A 23,051-nucleotide genomic window follows, 5' to 3' on the forward strand; every position below is an offset into this window, starting at 1 on the left:
CTCCCAGGGTCCTAAAGAGGTTCAAACGAGCTGGAAAACGCTCTGCCGGCTACGAGCCTCCGAATCCCCCCAAGCAGACACCCCGGTACTTCGAGCTGGATTAAAGACCTCTGCTTTTAATGGGCATCTCGGGGGCTATCCTCGGTCCAAGCCCGCAGGCTGCCCCTCTTCTGCATCTCCCCACAAGCGTCCACTTCCGGTTTCCCCTCCCCTGCAGGGAGATCCGTGGGCCCTGCGGCTCAGCTGCGGAGTACTGCGAGGGCGGGACCGGCGCAGGGCCCCGATCCATCAGGGTCTCTGCCCTCGGCGGCCCGTAACAGTAGAGGGCGCGCTCGTCACCCGGCGGCAGGGGCTGGACGCGGCAGGAGCGGGAGGCGGAGTTCCGCCCCTTGACGGAGGCGGCGGCGCCGCATCGCCCGGGTCGCATCGGGCCGAGGCCGCTGGGGAATTACCCTCACCGCCAGTACCCGGGCCGCCGTGGTCGACGCCCGCACTTTCCCTTCCGCGTTCCTCGCCGCCGCCTTCCCCGGAGACCCGGTAGCCGCAGGCCGACCCCGCCCACACCCAGCCGCCGGAGCTGCCGCAGTGAGGGAGGAGCCGAGTAGGAAACCGGCGGCCGGGAGCGGAACGCCCCTCTTTGCGTCGGCGCGTCACAAAAGCGGGAGGTGGTGGGGACCTGCGCGCCCATTGGTCAGTCTGACGGCTTTCGGGACGCTCTGAGGGGCGGGTTCTGCGTTCCAGGCCGCCCGCCACGGGCTGGCCGTCCCCTCGGCCCTGCCTCCCACCTCGCCTCCGCCAACCCGAGCCGAGGACCGCGGCAGAGCCGCCCGCGCCGGCGGGGGCTCGCGCCGGAAGGAAGCGACGACGCGCGAGTCCCGTAGAGGTTATAAAAGGAGAGGGGGTTGCCTAGCGGCGGGCGGAAGTGGGCGTTTCGGCTCTGCGGCTCGACTTTCGTCGGTCCGCTGTCTTTTGGGTTGCGGGAGGTATCGAGGCCTCGGTGACAGGGCCTCCTCCGTTCTCTCCCCTGTACCCCGCCGGCCCTGACGACGGACGATACGGGCGGGTCGAGCATGGCGCGGGCGGCCATCTCCGAGGTGTCCGAGTATTTAAGCCAAAATCCCCGGGTGGCCGCCTGGGTGGAGACGTTGCGCAGCGACGGCGAAACGGACAAGCACTGGCGCCACCGACGCGAGTTTCTGCTTCGCAATGCCGGAGACCTGGCCCCGACCGCCACCACCGAGGCCGCCTCGGTGGAGTGCGGGGACCGCCGTCGCCAGCTGCAGCAGCTCGTCTCCTCCTCTATGGCCTGGGCCAACCATATTTTCCTGGGGTGCCGGTGAGTGATCCGCGCCCGGGCCTGGGCCTTGTCCGCCCTGACAGCCCGTGGCAGGGGCCAGAGGCCTGGGCGTGTAGGGCTAGGAGGGAGGGAGGGGATCCTGGGAGCCGGCCGGGCCGGGGAGGACTGATCGTGGGCCCTTCCCTCCCGCCCCGCCAGCTCCTCCCCCTCCTCCCTCCCTCAGGTTTGTGGTGTGGACGTCATCCGTGTTCTTTCTCGGTCAGCTGGTAGGAGTCGTTGGTCTGCATCCGATGAATGGCGAGGGGGAGGAGCGAGGGCGGGTTACGGGTTATTTAGGAAGCAGGGAATCCTGGCTGTATCTCGGTGGCTAATTGGAAGCCTCGTTCCTGTGCCTTGTTTATATGTGATGTGGAAAAGACTTACGGAGAACAGTCAACTTGTTTTTCTTTTTTAGGTATCCGCCAAAAGTTATGGATAAAATACTTAGTATGGCTGAAGGCATCAAAGTGACAGATGCTCCAATCCATACAACAAGAGATGAACTGGTTGCCAAGGTGAAGAAAAGAGGGATATCGAGTAGCAATGGTTAGCAGATCATAGATGTGAACATATATAGGAGCATAGAACATAAGTTTATTTTAGTGCTGTGAACTCATGTTTCATATTAACTTATATTTCTGACATAGCCAAACTACTATTTAATGTGTTTTTTTTAGGACACCAGTCCCAAACTTTTTTCTACATGTTGTTTGGTTCTTAATTTTAAAACCCTTTGACTGTTTTGAAACTGTCAGATATGTTTCATTTAAGAAATTTGTGTCGTGATTACGTAGTAATTTTGTCCTTGGCATTATACATACCAAGTTTTTTGCTTTCGTTTTACTAAGCATCTTTCTTGCATTGAATGTTTAGCTTAGTAGTAATCAAGTGGAATTAGTTAAATATCTCTTTTTGGTTTTTGTTTGTTTTTTTTTTTTTATTTTTAGATGGGGTAGAAGAGCCATGCAAAAAGAGGGCAGTTGAAGGAAAGAGCAGTTCTGCTGGTGGTCAGGATGCTTCGAAGACTTCTGGCAAAACAGAGCAGGCATCGCCAAAGCAGGAAGTCAAGGTGGGGTCAGTGCCATCCACTAGATCTGTGGGAAGTGGAGAGAACATAAATCGGAGCTCTAGCAGCACTTTAGAGAGGGGGAGTGCACTTTCCCAAGAGGTGGCAGGAGTAAAGTGTCAGAATAAGTCCACCAGTGAGCTGACAGCTGAGAACCTTGGGGCAAAGCAAAGCACCAGCACTTCTCAGATTGCAGCAGCCGGCCCTGAAAAGGTTTCAGATGTAGAAACTTCAGACAAACATAGTACAACACTAATTTCATCTGTGGCAAAATCCAGTAGTCTTGGGACCCAGCTGACTGATTCCAAACAACAAAACATGTCACCTAAAAAGAGTGTTTTGGAGGGCACTTCATCTTTGGCTTCTCAGAGCACTTCAGAGACAGAAGTGCCCCTCTTGACTTCTCAAAGCAGGTCAGAGACAAGTGTACCATTGTTGGGTTCCCCAAGCAGCTCAGAAGTAGAGTTGCCACTGATATCCTCCAAACCTGGTTCAGAGTTACTGCCTCTGTTAGGCTCCAAAACCACTTCAGATGGAAGCACATCACAGTCAACTTCCAAAACTAGCTTGGAGTCAAGCATTTCATCATCTGTTTCTAAGAACAGTTCCTCATCCAGTGTGCAAATGTTAACTCCCAAAAGCACCACCTCCGCAAGCACTTTACTGCTGACTTCTAAAAGCAGCTCCCAGGTCGCTGCTACGCTGTTGGCTTCTAAAAGCAGCTCCCAGACAGCTGCATCTCTGTTGTCTTCCAAAAGCAGCTCCCAGCCAAGTGGATCGCTGCTGGCTCCCAAAAGCAGTTCCTTGGCGAGCGTGTCTCAGCTGGCTTCTAAGAGCAGCTCTCAGACTAGCACATCACAGTTACCTTCTAAAAGCACTTCACAGTCAAGTGAGAGTTCTGTTAAGTTTTCTTGCAAGTTAACCACTGAAGATGTAAAGCAGAAGCAACCTTTTTTCAATAGATTGTATAAAACTGTGGCTTGGAAGTTGGTGGCTGTTGGTGGCTTTAGTCCCAATGTGAATCATGGAGAACTCCTAAATGCATCTGTGGAGGCTTTAAAAGCAACACTGGATGTTTCTTTTGTTCCACTAAAAGAACTGGCAGATCTGCCTCAAAATAAGAGTTCTCAAGAAAGTATAGTTTGTGAATTGAGGTGCAAGTCTGTTTATTTGGGTACTGGCTGTGGAAAGAGTAAGGAGAATGCCAAAGCAGTAGCATCAAGAGAAGCTCTGAAGTTATTTCTCAAGAAAAAAGTGGTGGTAAAGATATGTAAAAGAAAATACAGAGGAAGTGAAATAGAAGATTTGGTGCTTCTTGATGAAGAATCAAGACCTACAAACTTACCTCCAGCTTTAAAACATCCTCAGGAGCTACCATAGCATGTTTAAAAGGTCACTGCATAAAGCTTATATAGTGTTTTAACACATGAACTGAAGTTTACTTTTGTACACTAAAATATTGGCTTTCAGACATTTTCTATTGCTTTCCCCCCTAGTTTTGTGGAAAATTTATGTTCTAGTTGTCTTCACCTAGTAGCAGCAATTGTAAATAATTTATGAAAGAATGGCAGTGTGTGCATTTAAAGGTATGCCTTAACATCATAGCACACCAAAATGCTGTTTAATTTGCTAAAGAGTGTACCCTTGTCTTCTCTTCTTAATGGTAAAGTAGGTACGATATGCAGTTCAGTATAGTCTTAATACTTTTTTGTACTAAAAATTTGGTGAAAATGTATTATGAGTGTTACCTTGCTTTTTTTTTTTAAGCAGAAAAACAAAAAGACCCACATGAAAGTAATGGGGACCACAGTATTTAGATGGGTGTCTAAGAATCCAAGAAAACCGAGGTTTTCAAAAGTATAGAGAGAACTCATAATGTTAAATATGCCTGTTAAAGAACAAGGAAAAAATAATTGCTTCAGACAGTTTTTCTTAAAGGTTGTAAACATTTAAAATATGAAGCTGTATGAAGTACTTAACATTATTTTACACTGAAATTGTTGGTTAATTCAGTAAGATAATTTTCACCTGCTCAAATTCACTAGATTAATTTATGTTCAAGGTAAAAAACTATCTACTTTTTTTTTTCAGAATGAAAAAAATAGGATTTGTTGTATTAAGCGCATTTGTGACTGCTATAATAAAAACACTTGATTTGTTTAGATATTAAATGCTTTAAGCTATTGTACCTTTTAAAGAAGTTTTGTGGTTTTTCCCAAGCTAAAATTAATTCCTTGGAATAGAAGTTTTGTTTTTTAGGACCAGCCACCGTATCCACCTGGTAATTTTCCATAATTAATATATTCCTCTGGATTGGCAAAGCATATCTTTCAAATCAATTACTAGATACTTTGATTTTTATTTGTAAATATATTTTAGAGGAGGATGTGTGGGAGGAACTGAGTTAAACGATTTCACTAATGAGCATGTTAATTCCTCGTGAGCTAAATTTCAGTTGCCACAATATCAGCTCACTTTACTGAATTGCTAAATGTTCTTTGGCTCTTTGATAGCTATGTTAATTTACTGGACTAACTTCAATTTCTGCATTTGACATGCTTACCCTGAGGTTTGGTTACCTTTCTTATCTTTTCCCTGGTACTCTGAATATTCCTTTGGATATAAGGCATATATGTTAAGTAACTGTAGGCTGGAACAGTGAAAGGAAGATCAGCCACCTTGCGGTGCTTTTTACACTTTTAAAGGGAAACTACCTGAGAATAGACCGTATTGTTTATAGAGAAATATGGAAACTAGAATGTTTCTGGAAGCCTTTACTGCTTTCAAAAGACTTTTATGACAGCATTTGTTTGTTTGAACTTTATAAAAATTCTATGAGATAGGATTTTTTAGAAAAGAAAAAGTGAAACTACTGCTTTTGTGACTTAAAGTCACACAGCAAATAATTGAGAAGCAGACTACCTGGTCTCTTGGCTCTCAGATCAGTGGACTTTCTGTCTGGCTGCCTTTTTAGAGTATGTGGAAATGTAACTATTCTTTCTATTATACCTTAGAAATTAGTAGCCAAAGTTATTCTCTATGGATTTTATCATTTAACATCTAATTATTGTTGAGGTTCCACTTCATGGAGTGACTGTAAAAAGCCACGTGTGGATTTTTTTTCTGTACTTTAGATTTGTGATTACATTAGTGTGGATAACTCCCTCCATCGGTGCAGATCACCACATCTTTCTGTACCTTAGTATAGATGGTCTTTATGCTGTAGCCAACCTATTTATCCTCCCCGGAGAGATACTTTAATCTCTTTCTGGGTTCTTACTTCCTAAAGCCTTTTCCCTCTTACCGTACAATCTGCAGCCTACAGAAGTTATTTAAAGAGTTCCAAGATCACTGCCATTCCACAGTGAGGCATCAGAAGAAATTCAGTGGAGGTTTTAATTGCTAATTATTATTTGTGTTCTTAGAGTGAGTTACTTGGACAACTTCAGTAATGTATATATAGTGTGGATATAGTTTTCATTGGTATTTATCTCAGGTCTCCTGGGGAGGAGGAGGAAGGGTGGGGTAGTGATTACTTAGAAGTACGGATAAGAACAGAAAGAAGGAAATCTTGTGATTTACAAAATTAATTTCAAAACCAGCTGACTACAAATATATGGAAGGACCCTATTCTGAGTTGGAATCTCCAAATACTTTTACCTTGTCTCTTTGTGAAATAAATTGAATATGCTAGCTACAGGAATTTCTTGGTCTAAAAAAGCATGCGATCTTTTAGGAAGTACCATATGAAAGGAAAGTTGCAAATAGAGTAATGACTCATCATAAATGTTGGAAAAATACACAATAAATAAATTTAGTTGATCAAACTAAAAAGACTTACAAAGGTACGTATGACAAGGCAAACAAAACTAATCTTTTTAAAAATCGACATCAGCCTTAGATTTATAGAGAGTTTTATTCATTGCCTTGTGAGGTGGTAGGTAGTACACGTATTGTTGCCGTTTTATAGTTGAGGAATCTGAGTCTCAGGTGTCCTCAAAACCTCAAGTAGTCCTTCATGTCGAGTCCTCCATAGTCACCCTAAGTGACTGTTGTGTCCCTTCAAACTCATTTCCTTGGGATACTTTACTGCAGTAATGCTTGCACTATTAAGGACTTCTTTTGGAATTGTTTTCAGAGTCTATGTCTCATTCTCAGTGATGGCAAGTCTTCATCCCCGGAGTGGTTTTGACTTTTGGAAATAGTCAAGTGTCACTCGGCCAAGCTTAGCAAATAAGGTGGGTAAACCAATTGAGTAATAACAATAGGTCACAGGCAAGGTATGGGACAAAGAGGCAGACTATATTCTTGTGTGGCTCATTTGTTTGCTCCAGAGGTGATTCCAGAATTTTTTGGTGGAACAGTATCACTTGGAATCAGATAATGAACTCTTTGAGAGCAACAAATGCTGTTTTGATAAGCTTGGCCTCAAGAATTAAATATGGGATGGAATGAGTTATTTGTTGACTCAGCCTCCCAAGATAATTTACCTTAAAGAACAACTCTAATGGATGTGTTCCTAATTTTTAAAATTTCATTTCACTATCGCATATTAGAAAGGTCCCACTTTATGTGCTTCCTTCCACCCTGCACCCCTCCCCTCATGTTCTCTACAATGTAGTCCAGTTTAAATTCTAATGTTGATAATGTGAGTATCTTGTTGAAAGTAGGTTCTTAGTATCAACTTTTGTTTTGGCACCAAATTCTCTGCTGTCTGAGATCATTGCTAAGACATTGCTACACTTTGACTATACACTGTTGCTCAAAATACTGCCTTGGTTCAACATTTTGAAAACATTTTTATTATAAGCTTAACTGTCAACAACAATGAGGGGAAAATCACACAAAACCATAAAAAAGCTTTAACAAAATTACATCTAATTTGCCGTCTTCTGATTTCTGTCTACTTAGTAGATTGTTATGTTAGTTTTTTCAAAATGATCAATGTCTGTGCATAGTGTTACAATGTACATGCGTAACATTTCTTTTCATAATAAAGGATTAATATGGTAAATTCTTCCTTGATATTATTTTCTACTTCCTTAACAAAATAACATTTCATGTAAGTTAGCCTTTGCATTATATTAAAATATGTAGTTAACACAAATTTAGCATTTGTAACAAAGCAATTTCTTAGTTTCTTGGCCTGAGAAATATTCTTTTGGGGCTTCAGCCTTAAAAGAATTTTCAGGCTTTGATCTTTTAGCTTTCTTGGAAGGTAGGAGGGGAAAATAGGCAAGTTAAATTGAGGAGGAGAGGGGCCAAGATTTTGTTTTGTTGTCAGATTATAAGTCCCTATAAAATTGCTGAAATACTTCTTACCTGTCCCATGTAGTCTGCTTCTCCAACCCTTTAGTGCTAAAGGACAACAGGTGGCTTATAAGCATGCTAGTGTAAAATTGTTGAGGGGTTGCCCCTGTGATTTCACGTACGTAGGAAATTTCTTGGTCAACACAGATCTTAAAGTCTTAGTTATCATTTATGTTGGTAAGAAGTCAAAGTAACTTGCCCAGGGTCACATAGTGTGAAGGCAATCAGACAGGACTTGAGACTGACGTGGTTTCTCTGTCCATTATATGTGGCATCTAAGGATCTCCATTTTTTAGCTGCAAGGAACTTTATGTATAGATTATCCATTCCAGTACTCCATTCTACAAATAAGAAAATGACCCAAGTTTTTAGTCTAGAAACCTGAGCCATGTGGTGTCTGCCTTTAATGTGCCAATCTGCATTTGAAGGGATGTGTCAGTGCCTGCTAAGGAGATGGAACTTGCATTGGGCAAGGTGAATACGTAACACCGAAGTGGAGTTGTGGGAAATTAAGCATGCTTTTTTTGGTGTAACCAAAAAACAGTTTAAGTAGATGTTTAACTGGAACAGAGGACAAACTTCTCCAGACTAGAAAGACTTAGAAAATCTTTCAGAGCAAAACAAAGGGAGAGGAGTTACAAAAGAAATAGGAAGAGCATAGGTGTGGAAGTATTAAAGTACAGTATGTGAATGTGGAATCCCAGATAGGTATGGTTGAGATGCTCAGCTAGCTATTAGTGGCTAAGTAAAAAGCCATTCAGAGTCAAGTGAGCAGTTTTGAACTTTAGCCAAACGGATCTAAGCAGGAACAGACTAGACTCTATACCTTGTGGGACCTAGGAACTGAAAGCCTAACCCTAAGGCCTGGACTAGCAAGAACAGATTAAAAGTACAGGGACCTAGAGGAAAGGGTGCCTGGAAAAGATTGCTCACTTGTCATTTCAAGGATCTGGGACTCCATTAGTGTGGGCATATTAACCAAGACTTCAGTTACATGTCGAATCCAGCTTCTTCTGAGTGCAGGATTCCCTTCTGCGATGTGTTTTATAGATGAAATCCTGTGTTTTCTGAGGCAGCTGTTTCTATCATTGAATAACTGATTGTTAGAAATTTTTCCTTCTATTGAATTGCTTGCCTCCCTGTAACTTGCATCCATTGATTTTAGTTCTGCCTTCTGGAGCCACACAGAATAAGCTTAAATCTTCCCCATGACAACTCTGTAGATGGCTGAAGACATCATTGTTTCAATAAACTGTCATTGCTGGGAGATCCAGTGATGGAATTGAATTCAGTTGTGAAGGTCCAGGAGTTGAATCTATAGAATGTCATCATTGTTCCAGTTCTCTCCTGGATCTGCTCAGTATGGATACTAATCTTTAGCTGCAGCTAAGTAAGCCAGTGCTACACATTCGGCATGCACTTTCTCAAAATACTGCCTTTGGTTAACTCATCTTGAGAATGTTTCATTATAAACTTCATTTCAGCAACAAGAAGGAGGAAACGGACAAAAAATAAGCTTTAACAAAACATCTAATTTGGTCCATTTCCTCATTTCTGCTTAATAGTTTTGTCACCATTGTTTTTATGCTTCCAAGTATGGGCAACACAAGACTTGAAGGGACAAAAAGCTGTCACAGGCTCCATGCTTCTTCCCTTGAGGCACAATAGCCACGTTAGAAGGCAAAAAAAACCCCAAGCCCTCCAGAGATCACAGTTGACTAGAGTCAGAGTCATAACGTAGAAAGAATGCTAGGTTTTCTTTCAGAAGAACTGTGTTCAAATCCCAACTCTGCCATTTATTTCCTGCGTGACCTCTCCGGGCTGCAGTTTGTTCATCCATAAAATGAAGGTGTTGGATTAGATGGTGTGTAGTCTTTTCTAGCCTGTGAGCGGATGCATTGCTGAGGCCTTGTTGGGATCCTGCTTGCTATCTGCTTCCTTACTCTGCTACACCATGTTGTAACTCATTTGCATATTCAGTCTGCTCCAGTCAGACCCAAGGGACATCAGCACTGAGGACTAAGCCAAGCCAACTTAAATACCTGCTGGATTTGGGTGGACTTTCTGAGCTTTCTATACTTGAAACCTGCACTAAATTAATCCAAAACTATCTGCAATTTCCTGAATTGTAGAGGTCACAGTAATAATAGGAAATGTCTGTATAGTGCCATAAGGTTTGCAAAGCAATTCGCATGTTATTTTCAGTTGCTCCTCCCAATATCCTTGTGTGAAGTAGGTGTGATGACTATTCCCATTTTATACTAGAAGAAATGGTAATTAGTCTTGAGTCACACAGCTAGTGAATATGCCAATATTCAAATTCCTCCTATTTCTAATTCAAAGTCCAGCATTTACTAAACCACACACTACCTCTGTATCATGTGCTCTGAAGTTTTCCTTACACTGTAGTGACAATCAGTTGTAACACTTGAACTGATTGTACTTGACTGACTGCAGGGGACAGATTGAAAAAGACCTAGTGGGAGTAAAAATGTGGGTGTGGAGCTTGGCAGATGCGTGATGGAGAATTCTTCCTTTTTTTGATTCTTAGTTGATGGATTGCTTAATTTCCTGCTCCCAAGTGGTCATAGGGGAAAAGGCCAGGGTCTGGAAGGTGGTTTTGGAGGTGCCCTCTATCATCAACAAATAATCTTGGACACTGTGAAGCAAATTTGATGTACCTTAGGAATATACATAAATCTTACATAAATTCATTTTAGGTATTGTTTCATAAAGATAATAATTCACTGCATTTAAATATTTCCTGCTTCATGCTAGGGGTGGAAATAGTTACTGCCAAGCTACTTTCTAGATCTCCAATAGAGATATTTATGGGTTCTTGGTTTTTTTCTAGAAAATGATTTAACCTCTATCCAGTTAGTTTCACCTTTGCACCTACTTTCTTTAAGCCAGTCTTTCAGCCTGTACCGAAACTGTGGAACTGGCTTCTTTATAGCTTTGAATGCTTCCCCATGAGGAGCTTGAGTATTCTAAGGCTGTGCCAGGAGAATGTTCTACCAAGCTGAAAAGTTTCACCTAGGGGTCCAGCAACCACCAGGTATAGATATATTCTACAAGGACTAGCCTAGATGAATTTGGAGAATCTGTGTGGAGGGATGAATTTTTTTGTCCCCAGTAATTTTTAAACACATCAAAGTGTGAAGGGGTTGAGATTTCTAGTGGAAGAGGTACCCACTCCAACAAAATCACAGGTAACTTGAAATACTGAAATATGATAAACTTTAAAAGATAGTTTTTTTTTCTTATTTCCTACTCATTTTCCAGCTTCTCCCTGACCAAGAAAAATGTGTTGGATATGGGTCTCTTTTGCTTTTATTTAGTATTTTATTTTTCCCCAGTTATACATACAATTTTTGATATTCATTTTTAAAATTTTGAATTCCAAATTCTCTCCCTCCCCATTCCTCCCTTCATTGAAAAGGCCAAGCAATTCTATATAGGGTATACATGTGTAGTCATGGAAAACATCCATGATAACCATGTTGTGAAAGAAAACAGAAAAAAAAAATCTTAAGAAAAATAGAGTGAAAAAAGCGTGCTTCAGTCTGTATTGAGATACCGTCAGTTCTTTCTCTGGGGAAGGATAGCATTTTTCATCCTAAGTCCTTCAGAGCTGGCTTGGAGCATTTTATTGCTGAGAATAGCTAAGTCATTCACGGCTGATCATCTTACAACATTGCTGATACTTTGTACCCCAGTACGTTTCACTTTGCATCAACCAGTGCAAGTCTTTCCAGGTTAAAAATCTCTTTTGTTTCTCTTTGGAGCTTCATTCAAAACACTCTGCACCATGCTTCCCCCTACTCACCACCACCCCAGGTCGTTTTTTTCTGAAAACTTTTGTATCTGTTTGTACTCACTGTGATTCAGCCAATTCTCTCTCAAGAGACAAAACCAAAATTGACACCGGGAACAAGCCTCCGTGGGCTGCTCTGATATGAAGGTAATTACAACCCAGGAGAAATGATGGTTGATGAAACTCAGTGGATGTAGGAAGACCAAGGATGACCTTGGACTTGGTAATTCCCCATGACTTCACCAATGTGGGAACCCCCAGCAGTACTGGTACCCCAGATCACAACTATCTATGCTTCCTCATGCTGTGTTATTTATATCCTACCATGAATCTTCATAAGCCTTTCCTCTAGATCGTTGGCATTTTGCAGGTGTTAGTACAGCACTTGAACTACCCCTGCCTTTCTTGTTCTAGCTCTAGTATGAGCCACCTTTTATGAAAGATCCACCTCTTTATCCAATCATGAATTTCATACATTACCTTTTTTTGCCACTTTTTGCATGCATGCCATCATTGGTTATATACTACAACCTAGTTACACACTCTGTTGTCATTTTTATTCTTTCATGCATCATTGTGTTCCACGATTAATTTCATATATAGCATTGTGGAAGAACACTGATATTTAAAACACTGATTTTTTTTGATCAGAGGGATCACTGAATTCATGCAATTTTTCACAAGGTCACTGCATAGAATATTATGCATAACTGTGGCAAATAACATTAGCAATGTACTTCCCTATCATCTTTCAGTCAATCAACAAACATTAAGTACTAAACTATATGCCAGGAATTGTATTAAGTATGTACTGGGGCTACCAAAAAAAGCAAAAACATTCCCTGCTCCCAAGGTGCTCATAAAGCGAAAGTAAATGACTAAGCACATAACATGAGAGTGTTTAGGTATACATATACACAGAGTACATGTATCATCCTATAGGGGATCAACACCACCCCCTCCCCCTAAATGGGTAGGAGTGGGAAAGCCCTCTTGCAGAAGGTAGAATTTGAGCTGAGTCTTGAAGGAAGCCAGGGAAATTATGAAGTGAAGGTGATGAATAGCATTCTGGACATGGAGGAGCAGCTATTCAAAGACTGGAAGACGGCAGTTCTGCTGAGAGGATCAAATAGGCCAGTGTAGCTGAAGAAGGGCAAAGTAAAGCGTAAGACTAGAAAGGGAAAGACTAGGAAGGGGCCCGTTGGCTGATAAGCATTTATTAAGCACTATGTGCCAGAGATACAAAGAAAGGCAAAAATGTGGTTCCTGCCTTCAAGGAACTCGGATCCTAATGGGAGAATGAGGGAGGAGAGAGAACTATGTCTATAGGAGATATATACAGTGTAAATGTAGCATGGGATTAGTGGGGAGGAGAAGAACCTGCGGAAGAGAGGTTTTGAGCTGAGACTTGAAGGAGATAAAGGAAGAGGTGAGGGAGAGGAGCATAAAAAAGCATGGAATTGGGAAATATAGAGTGATCTTTTCAACAAACAGCAAGAAGGCGTCTGTATGTGGTCTGTAGAGTATGTGGAAAGGAGGAAAGTATAGAAAGACTAGAAAGGTAGGAAGGGTCCTAGATTTTCTCCAAGTTAGGAAGAGCCTTAAGAACCCAAAAGAGAAGTTTATATTTGAGCCTACAAATCTTTTCCATTCTTTTGGAATCCTGCTCTCTTTGAGACAACTTTGAAAAATCAATGCCTTCAGAATCATATAGCTTCCATTCTGGGAAACTTCTTTTTCAGTTTCCCTAAAAATATTAAGTGTTTCCTCTAGCCCAAAACCCTCTCCAGACTTTTCCCAAGAACGAAGGCTAAATTTTTTGTTTTGTTTAGATTCTTACCTTCCCCATCCCCAGAAGTGATTGCCCTTTTCTGTCATTCAGAAAAGAATTCTGATATTGATTACCAGGAGAAGGCCCTTTTGTTTCTTGAGGGGAGTGGTCAAGGAAGAAATTGGACTAGTGACTATTGTTATGGAATGTTAACCTCAAACTAGATTTTAACTCATGATCTTTTCCTTGCTCAAGATTTCTGTAAATGTTTTCTCAAACTGACTTAAGAGTAAGGGATGTCTAAAGGCAAGGTGTCCCTTAGACAACAAGGAGATCAGATCAGTCAGTTCTTAAATTAATTCTGACTGTTCATTAGAAAGACAAATACTAAGGTTGAAGCTTAAATATTTTGGCCACATAATAAGTTAGGCCTCATTCAAAAAGACTGAAGGCAAAAGGAAAAGGGGACAGCAGAGGATGGGATAGTGTCATGGGAGCATATAACATGAGCTTGGACAGACTTCAGGAGATAGTGGAGGACAGAAGAGCCTAGTGTGCTGTGGGTTCATGGGGTCACAATGGGTTGGACATGAGATGAAAAGAATAGATAAGTGATGGCAAATCTATCCCACTTTGCATCTGTCATCTTCTTTGTCTCTTTTACATATGCTCTTGAGACGATCTGACTTAGTTGGATTTCTCATCAAACTTTCATGAAATTCTTTTCCCTGCTCCTGATTTCTGCATATTTTGAAATATGTTTCATGGATGCTCTTAAATGGTGGGGGACCTCAGTGTACCCCTTTCAAACCTACACAAATTTAAAAAAACCTAGATAAATCTAACCAAAAGATAAACAAAAAGAAATTTAAAAAATGAGATTTCATAGCTCTCTTGATTACTGAATGGGAATAGAAAGAAATATTTTATTTTCAGGGGTGCATGACACCCTTACAAAAAATTAACATGTATTATTGTATAAAATATTATTAAATTTTACTTTCAAACGAATATCTGCCTTCTCACCTCACCCCCAACCCCCTTGAAAAAGCAAGAAAAACAAAACTTCTGTTACAAAGGTCAAGCAAAATCAACTCCCCAATTGCACCCTTCTCCCACGCCCAAAGTCTCAGTCTGCATTGAGTCTATCACCCCTCATAGGTGGATAGCAAGTTTCATCATGTGTACTTTGGAATTATGGTTGATAAGAGTTCCTAAGTCTTTCAAAATTATTTTTATAATAATTTTGTAATTCTTTAGAAATTGTTCTTCTGGTTCTGCTTACTTTACTCTGCATTAATTTATACAAGTGTTCCCAAGTTTCTGTTTTAATAACTCAGCTAGCAGCTCCTGTGGGGGCATAAGATCCCCCCACAGCCAGCACCCAGGAGGCTGCCGGGACCCAGGAGGCTGCCAGGATGCTGGGAAAGCACAGGTTCTTTTTATCTGCTTAAACAAGGAAAGCACAGTGAAGGAGTTGACCAGCTTACTTTAATCCAGCATTCAGTTAGCATACAGACAACATTCATTTAGTTCAGGGGAAAAAACGCCAGCATTCAGTTAGCATTCAGTTAGTTTAGGGGAGCATACACACAAGCATCAAGAGACAAACTTCAGGGGAAAGAACCAGCACCCTGAAGTTCAGAACATTCATTTAGTTCAGGGGAAAACAAACCAGCACCCCAAACCTCAAAACCAAAATACAAACAAATTACAAATATCAACAGACAGACCCAATACAATTCAGTTACCAACATCTGGGCTCCGCCAGAGAGCAAGGGCTGGCCCAGAGTCACGCTCCCCACCGCTGCCGCTGCTATACCAACCGGAAAAGGAAAGAGAGCTCTTCAAGTTGTCCTCTCCCCTCTTATAGAGTTTTTGACATCATCAAGCGCTGCCTGAATGATCAGGGTGATTGGTTCTTGAGTTGGCCCCTCCCCCTAGGGTAGACCAGGTTAACACCCAATAGGGCATGGCTCTGGAGTTAACACCTCCCCTCGGCCAGCCCCATGACTCATCACACAGGAAGTTCTCTGCTCCCAGGTATGGCCCAGCGAGGCTCAATGAGGTAAGCTGAGTCACTCAAAGAAAACAAAGGCCACTCTGGCTACAGTTTCTCTGAAACTGCACCCTTCATTATATTTTACAGCAGAATAATATTCCATTCATATATAATAACTTATTCAGCCATTCTCCATGTGATGAGTACCCACTCAGTTCCAATTCTTTACCACTACAAAGAAAGCTGCTATAAATATTTTTATACACCTGGATCCTTTTGCTCTTTCTTTATTTGCTCTCATAGGCCTAGTAGTGAGTGGTGTCACTGGGTCAAAGAGTACACAGTTTAATAGCTTTAGAGGCATAGTTCCAAATTGCTTTCCAGAATAACTAGACCAGTTCAAGGCTCCACCAACAGTGAAATAATGTACCTGTTTTCCCATAGCCCCTCCAGCATTTGTTTAGGGTGGAGGTCAGTGAACTATGGCCAATGGGCCAAACTCAGCTCACCATCTGTTTTTATATGGTCCCATGAACTAAAAACAATTTTTGCATTTTTAAAATTCTGCATTTTGTAAAGTCAATTCAGCAACAACTAACATCTGAATCACAAGTAATGTCTACCTGCTTTATACACTTTTTGTACTATCAAAAGTTAAAACAAGGCACATGTCCATTCCCACACAAAGGTGCAGCAGACATATTTTCTAAGCTCCAACCACAGTTCCTGCAGTATTTTTCAGATCTTGATGCAAATATATCTCCATATTTTAAAATCTATTTAACTGTGCAATTGAGGAGCTTCCACCTAACTTTCAACTGGATGGGATTAATCTGTAATGTAGTGATGTGCTCAAAGGCAAATATCAAGAGAGGAATCTAATAGAATTCTATAAATGTCATCTAAGTCTTAAATATGCTTAATTAAAATCAGATGTTCACAAACTGATAGCAGTATTTGGCAGTATCAATCTATGTGAAAAAAAATTTTTTCAAAGATGAAATACATAAAATTTCACTATGGATCAGCATTAACTGATGAACATTTACAATCTATTTTGATGATAGGGTACACCAACTTTGAATCTTAATTAACTGAAATGTTATCTCTCTGAAAAAGAATTCTATCCTTCTCATTAGCTGACCTGTATTATGAGAGAGAGAGAGAGAGAGAGAGAGAGAGAGAGAGAGATTACTCAATTATTATATTTTGAATTTTATCAATAAAATACTTTGTAGAAATTTATTTTTTCTCATTGCATCAGTGACTACATAATATCCTCAACTCTGCCTCTTGGTCTACAAAGCCTAATATATTTACTATCTGTCCCTTTACAGAAGGTCCCTGATCCCTGGTCTAGGGCATACAAATTCACAAACAAATGAAGAAAAGCAGATATATTAAACACATTCTTTACTGATCAGAATGCAAAACAAATAATATTCAGCAAAAGGCTTTTGAATAAAAGATTAAAATTAATTGGAGACAAAATAATCCTAATGAATTGATGAGTGAAGGAACAAATAATAAAAGCATTAGGAAATTTCATCAAAGAAGGTAAAAACAATGAAACAACATGCAAATAAGAACTCACTATTCCACAAAAACTGCTGGGAAAACTGGGAAATAGTATGGCAGAAACTGGGCATACACCAGTATCTTACACTGTATACCAAAATAAAATCAAAATGGTTCATGATTTAGATATAAAGGCTAATACTATACACAATTTGGGAGAGCAAGGAATAGTTTACCTGTCAGATTTAGGGGGAAGGGAAGAATTTATGATGAAACAAGAGATAGAGAGTGTTATGAAGTACAAAATGGATAATTTTGATTACATTAAATTGAAAAGTTTTTGTGCAAACAAAGCCAATGCAAGCAAAATTAGGAGGGAAGCAGAAAATTGGGAAAGAATTTTTACAACCAGTGTCCCTGATAAAGGCCTCAACTCTAAAATATACAGGGAACTGAGTCAAATTTATAAGAATATAAGTCATTCCCCAATTGAGAAATGGTCAAAGGATATGAACAGGAAGTTCTCAGAGGAAGAAATTAAAGATATCTATAGTCCTATGAAAAAATGCTCTAAATCACTATTCATTAGAGAAATGCAAATCAAAACAACTCTTAGGTACCACATCTCACCTACCAGATTGGCTAACATGACAAAATAGGAAAATGATAAATGCTGGAGAAGTTGTGGGAAAATTGGAACATTGTTGCATTGTTGGTGAAGTTGTGAACTGATCCAGCCATTCTGAAGAGCAATTTGGAACTATGCCCAAAGGGCTATAAAAATGTACACACCCTTTGACCCAGCAATACCACTTCTGGGGCTGTATCCCAAAGAGATCACACAAGGCGGAAAGGGACCTATATGTGCAAAAATATTTATAGCAGCTCTTTTTGTGGTGGCAAAGAATTGGAAATCAAGGAGATGCCCATCTATTGAGGAATGGCTAAACAAGTTGTGGTATATGAATGTAATGGAATATTATTGTGCTATAAGAAATGAGGAGCAGATGGACTTCATAATAACCTGGAAAGACTCATATGATCTGATGCTGAGTGAAGGGAGCAGAATCAGGAGAACATTATACACAATTACAGACATATGTATCTCTGATGACTAACTTTGGTAGACTTGGCTCTTCTCAGCAATGCAAGGTTCTGAGACAGCTCCAAAAGGCTCATGATGGAAAAAGTTATCCACATCTAGGGAAAGAATTACAGAGTCTGAATGCAGATTGAGGCAAACTATTTGCTCTTTCTTTTTTTTTCCTCTTTTTTGATTTTGTTTCTTTTTCATAGTTCATTCCATTGGTTATAATTTTGCTTTACAACTTGACTATTGTGAAAATAAATATAATGTGAAGGTATATGTAGAACCTATATTAGATTACATGCTGTCTTGGGGTGGGGGTAGGGGGGAGGAGAAAATTTGGAATTCAAAAATCTGTAGAATTGAGTATTGTAAACTAAAAATAAAAAATAAATTAAAAAAAAAAAGAAACAACATGCAAAACCTTTGGGATAAAGCTAATTAAGTCATGAGAGTGGAGAGGTAGAGCCAAAATGGCAGAGAAGAAAAGTACTCAGCCCAGCTCTCCCAAATTTCTCTCCAAACAACTCTGAAACAATACCTCAAATTGAATTCTGGAGCAGCAAAAGCAACAAAAGTTTGGGTAAAACAATTTTCCAGGCCAAGACAACTTAAGAGGTCAGCAGGAAAAGTTTGTCTCACTGCTGTGATGGTGGGCCCCAGGCTCTTAGGGCAGGCAGTGCAGGCTGTGCCTGGGAGGTGGCTGCCATGTCAGCAGTGACAGTACCAGGAGCTATCCGCCCTCAGAAGGTGGGGGTGGGGGTGGGGAGAACGGCTGGACAACTGGTCAGAAGGAGATTCTTTGCCAGTGCTGGGTTCAGGACATTGTTGCATTGCCCCTATGTCCCTAGGCCAAAGGCATGATAGTACTTGTGGCCACAGTGGAACAAGGCCCAAGGTTGGTTGGTTGGTTCCAGGGCAGAGAGGAGTGCTTGTGGTCATTCATGTGGAAGTAAGGACCCTGGGATCAGTTCCAGGATAGAGGGGAGCACCAGCAGTTCCAGCTACAGGAGAGTTGGTCACAGTCCCAGAACCAAAAAGAGTGTTAGCACTGATGGCTAAAGGGAAACAAGGTCCCTTCCTGGGTAAAAACTAGAGCACAGACTAGGAGAGCGGTGACCACGCCTCTCCTTAAATTATGTCACCTTGGAAGCACCAAAAAAATCTATAGACCCCCCCATAGCAAGCTCTGAAAACAGTAGAAAGAAAGGCTTGAAGCTTGGGACAGTGCCCCATTCACCCTAGGAGCAGAGCCCAATTTTAATATAAAGTTAAAAGTCAAGAAATGTGAATTGGAAACAAATCCAAAAAGAAATTCCTGGAAGAGTTCAAAATGGATTTTAAAAATGAAATGAGAGGTAGCAGGAACATTGGGAAAAGAAATGAGAGGGATGCAAGAAAATCATGAAAAAAGTCAACAGCTTGGTAAAGGAGGCACACACGCACAAAAATACTTAAGAAAATATCACCTTAAAAACAGAATTGGCCAAATGGTTAAAGAAGCACAAAAATCCACTGAAGAGAACACTTTAAGAAATAGAATTGGCCAAATGGAAAAAGAGGTACAAAAGCTCACTGAATTAAATAATTCCTTAAAAGTTAGAATTGGGCAAGTGAAAGCTAATGACTCCATAAGACACCAAGAAACAATAAAACAAAATCATATGAATGAAAAAATAGAAGAAAATGTGAAATAGATCAAGGACAGAATTTTTTCTTTTACTTTCATGTTTAATATTTTATTTTTTCCCTTGATTACATGTAAAAACAATTTTAACATTCTTTTTTAAAATTTTGAGTTCCAAATTCTCTCCCTCCCTCTCTCCCCTCCCTTGAGAAGGCAAGCAATTTGATGTAAATTATATATGTGTAGTCATGCAAAACACATTTCCATGTAAGTCATGCTGTGAAAGAAAACACAGACAAAATAAAGAAAAAGTATCTTCGATCAGCATTCAGGTTCTACCAGTTCTTTCTCTGGAGATGGACAGCACTTTTCATCATAAGTAGGAGAGAAAATTTAAGAATTACTGGACTACGTGAAAGTCATGATCAAATAGATATCATATTTCAAGAAATTATCAAGGAAAACTGCCCTGAATCTCTTAGGACTAGATGGTAAAATAGAAATTGAAAGAAGCCACCAATCATCTTCTGAAAAAAATCCCAAAATCAAAACTCCAAAGAATATTATGACTAAATTTCAGGGCTCCCAGGTAAGGTAAAAAATATTGCAAGTATCCAGAAAGAAACAATTCAAATATTGTGGTACCACAGTCAGAATCACAAAAGATTTAACAGCTTCTACATTAAAGGATTAGGGACTTGGAATAAGATATTTCGGAAGGCGAAGGAGGTAAGAGTACAATCAAGGTTAAACTAACTGTCCAGCAAAAATGGGTATAATCCTTCTGGGGGAAAAATTTTCAAAAATTAAAAAAAAACAAACAAGAAAGCAAAACAGCTTCCAAGTATTCCCAATGAAAGGACCAGATCTAAATAGAACATTTGACTTTCAAATAAAAGACTCAAGAAAAGCATAAAAAGGCAAATAAGAAATCATGAGAGAATCAATAAAGTTGAAATGTTTACATTCTCATATGGGAAGATGATAATTGTAACTCCTAAGAACTTTCTCATTAGTAGGGGAGTTAGAAGGCATATACCTAGACAGAGGGCACAGGTGTGAGTTGACTAAGATGGGATGATTAGAAAAAAATAAAATTAAGGGATGAGAAAGAAGGATACACTGGGAGAATTAGGAAGGGAGAAAAACAGGGAAAATTGTCTCACATAAGAGGTATGAAAGGAAGAACCTTTACAATAGAAGAAAAGATTCGGGGTGGGGGGGGAGTGGGCAGTGCTTGAACCTTACTCTCATCAACAATTTCATTAAAGAGAATGACAGTAATGAGATAACACACCAGAATTTATGGGATGCAGCCAAAGCAGTACTTATGGGAAAATGTATATTTCTAAATGCATCAATCAATAAAAAAGAGAAAGAGCAGATCAATGAATTGGACATGCAACTAAAAAGCTAGAAAAACAACAAATTAAAAACCCCCAATTAAATAGCAAAGCGGAAATCCTGAAAAATCAAAGGAAGATGAATAAAACTGAAAATGTAAAACTATTGAACTAATAAAATGAGGGGCTGGTTTTTATGGGAAAAAAACCCAGCAAAATAGATAAAACATTGGTTCATTTGATTTAAGAAAAAAAAAATTACCAGTATTAAAAGTGAAAAGGGTGAATTCACCACCATTGAAGAGGAAATTAAAGCAATTATTAGGAGATTTTTTTTGCCCAAATATATGTTAATAAATCCAACAACCTAAGTGAAATAGGTAAATACTTAAAAAAAATATAAATTGCTCAGATTAACAGAAGAGAAAATAGAATACTTAAATAACCCTATCTTATTAATTGGGGTTAAGTGACTTGCCCAAGGTAACACAGCTAGTAAGTGTCAAGCGCCTGGATTTGAACTCAGGTCCTCCTGACTCCAGGGCTGGTGCTCCACTTGCTGCACCACCTAGCTGCCCCAATAACCCTATCTTAGAAAAAGAAATTTAACAAGCCATCAATGAGATACCTAAGAAAAAATTCCCAGGACCAGATGGATTCATGAGTAAATTCTACCAGGCATTTAAAGAAGAATTCATCCTAATACTATATAAACTATTTGGAAAAATAGGCAAAGAAGAAGTCCTACCAAATTTATTTTACTGCACAAATATGGTGCTGATACCTAACCAGGAAAAAGCAAAAACAGAGAAAGAAAATTATATACCAATTTCCCTAATTAACACAAAAATTTTAAATAAAATACTAGCAAGGAGGTTACAGCAAAATATCACAAAGATCATACACTATGATCAGGAGGCATTTATGCCAAGAATGCAAGGCTGATTCAATATTAGGAAAACTATCAGCACAATTGACCATATTGATAAAAAAGCCAACAGAAATCATATGATAATCTCCATAGCTGCAGAAAAGGCTTTTGACAAAATACAACATCCATTCCTATTTAAAAAAATGGAAAACACAGGAATAAATGGAGCTTTCTTTAAAATGATGAGTTGTATCTACGTAAAACCATTAGCAATCATTATCTGTAATGGGGATAAACTAGAAGCTTTCCCATAGGAGGGCTTAAGCCCTGGAGTCAGGAGGACCTGAGTTCAAATGTGACTTCAGACTTGTACTAGCTGTGTGACCCTGGATAAGTCATTTAACCCCGATTGCCCCCCCCCAAACCAAAAAGAATAACAAAATAATGTTATAATTTGTTTAATATGATTGTACATGCATAGCCTATATCAGATTTCATGCTGTCTTGGGATGGGGGGAGAGCAGAATTCAGAACTCAAAATCTTATAAAAGTGATGCTGAAAACTTAAAATAAATAAATTAAAAAACAATCTTGGCCTTGAACTCTCTAAACTGTTGCTCTGCCACTGGCTAGATGTGGAATCTTGGACGACTGTCAGAGGCTCAATTTCTTCTTCTGTGAAATGGGGACAACACTATTTGCACTTTCTATCTTACAGGGTTGTTGTGGGAGACAGTGTTTTATAAACAATAAAGTACGATCTGAACGTGAGCCATGTTTTTCTTAAATTTGAATGAACAACTTATTCTAATTGCAGCATAGGCAAAAATCTTCTGTCAGTGTTCTAGGGGGCTTTCTGGAACTTATTTATCCTGGAGAGGAATTATTGGAAAGCTTTCTGTTGACATGGTAGTGATTGCTTGAGCTAATTTATGAAATCTTCCCCAACAGATCTCAAGAAAGACATCAGAATTGAAGAGTTCGTTGCCTACATGGAAATGTAGCTGTTGGCGAATTTTGCATAGGCAGAAGATTATATTGGTCACTGGGGCTCCGTTTGTTTTCTGTCCAATAGGTAAAAAGTTTAATCCATTTCCCCCAGTTTACTCTATCAGATTTTGCTTTCCACTATCTCTAGACCAGCTCATTCTTGTGCTTTTATTTCCTGTTCATCTTTCTCCTCGGCTACGCCATTATTTTTCCTCGTTGTTTTCCTTCCCTCTATCACACTGTATGCGTGAGCAGCCAAGAGAAGTTTATAGGATTTTCAGTCTCTAAGGCTCTGACAGGATAATACTTCAGA

At 40.1% G+C, this 23,051-nt stretch overlaps 1 protein-coding gene across 2 annotated transcripts; it reads left to right on the plus strand.

Moving 5' to 3' along the window:
• The first annotated feature begins 318 nt into the window (after positions 1-318).
• Positions 319-7,419, plus strand: LOC118853140 (CDKN2A interacting protein). Of its 2 annotated transcripts, none has more exons than XM_036763094.1 (3): positions 319-1,336; positions 1,752-1,882; positions 2,284-7,419. In XM_036763094.1, exons 1-3 carry the CDS (start codon positions 1,071-1,073, stop codon positions 3,780-3,782), a joined length of 1,896 nt encoding a protein of 631 aa, XP_036618989.1. In that variant the 5' UTR covers positions 319-1,070; the 3' UTR covers positions 3,783-7,419. The 2 variants fall into 2 exon arrangements, with proteins under 2 accessions (XP_036618989.1, XP_036618990.1); XM_036763095.1 differs by having other exon boundaries at positions 714-1,336; positions 1,752-1,851.
• Positions 7,420-23,051: the final 15,632 nt, after the last annotated feature.

The sequence above is a fragment of the Trichosurus vulpecula genome, chromosome 6, assembly GCF_011100635.1.
Source record: "Trichosurus vulpecula isolate mTriVul1 chromosome 6, mTriVul1.pri, whole genome shotgun sequence".
Classification (NCBI taxonomy): Eukaryota; Metazoa; Chordata; class Mammalia; order Diprotodontia; family Phalangeridae; genus Trichosurus; species Trichosurus vulpecula.

Coding starts and splice junctions, on each gene's coding strand:
- LOC118853140 (XM_036763094.1), top strand. CDS start 1,071: ATGGCGCGGGCGGCCATCTCCGAGGTGTCCGAGTATTTAAGCCAAAAT. Junction 1,337..1,751: donor CATATTTTCCTGGGGTGCCG/GTGAGTGATCCG, acceptor TTTCTTTTTTAG/GTATCCGCCAAAAGTTATGG. Junction 1,883..2,283: donor AGGGATATCGAGTAGCAATG/GTTAGCAGATCA, acceptor TTTTATTTTTAG/ATGGGGTAGAAGAGCCATGC.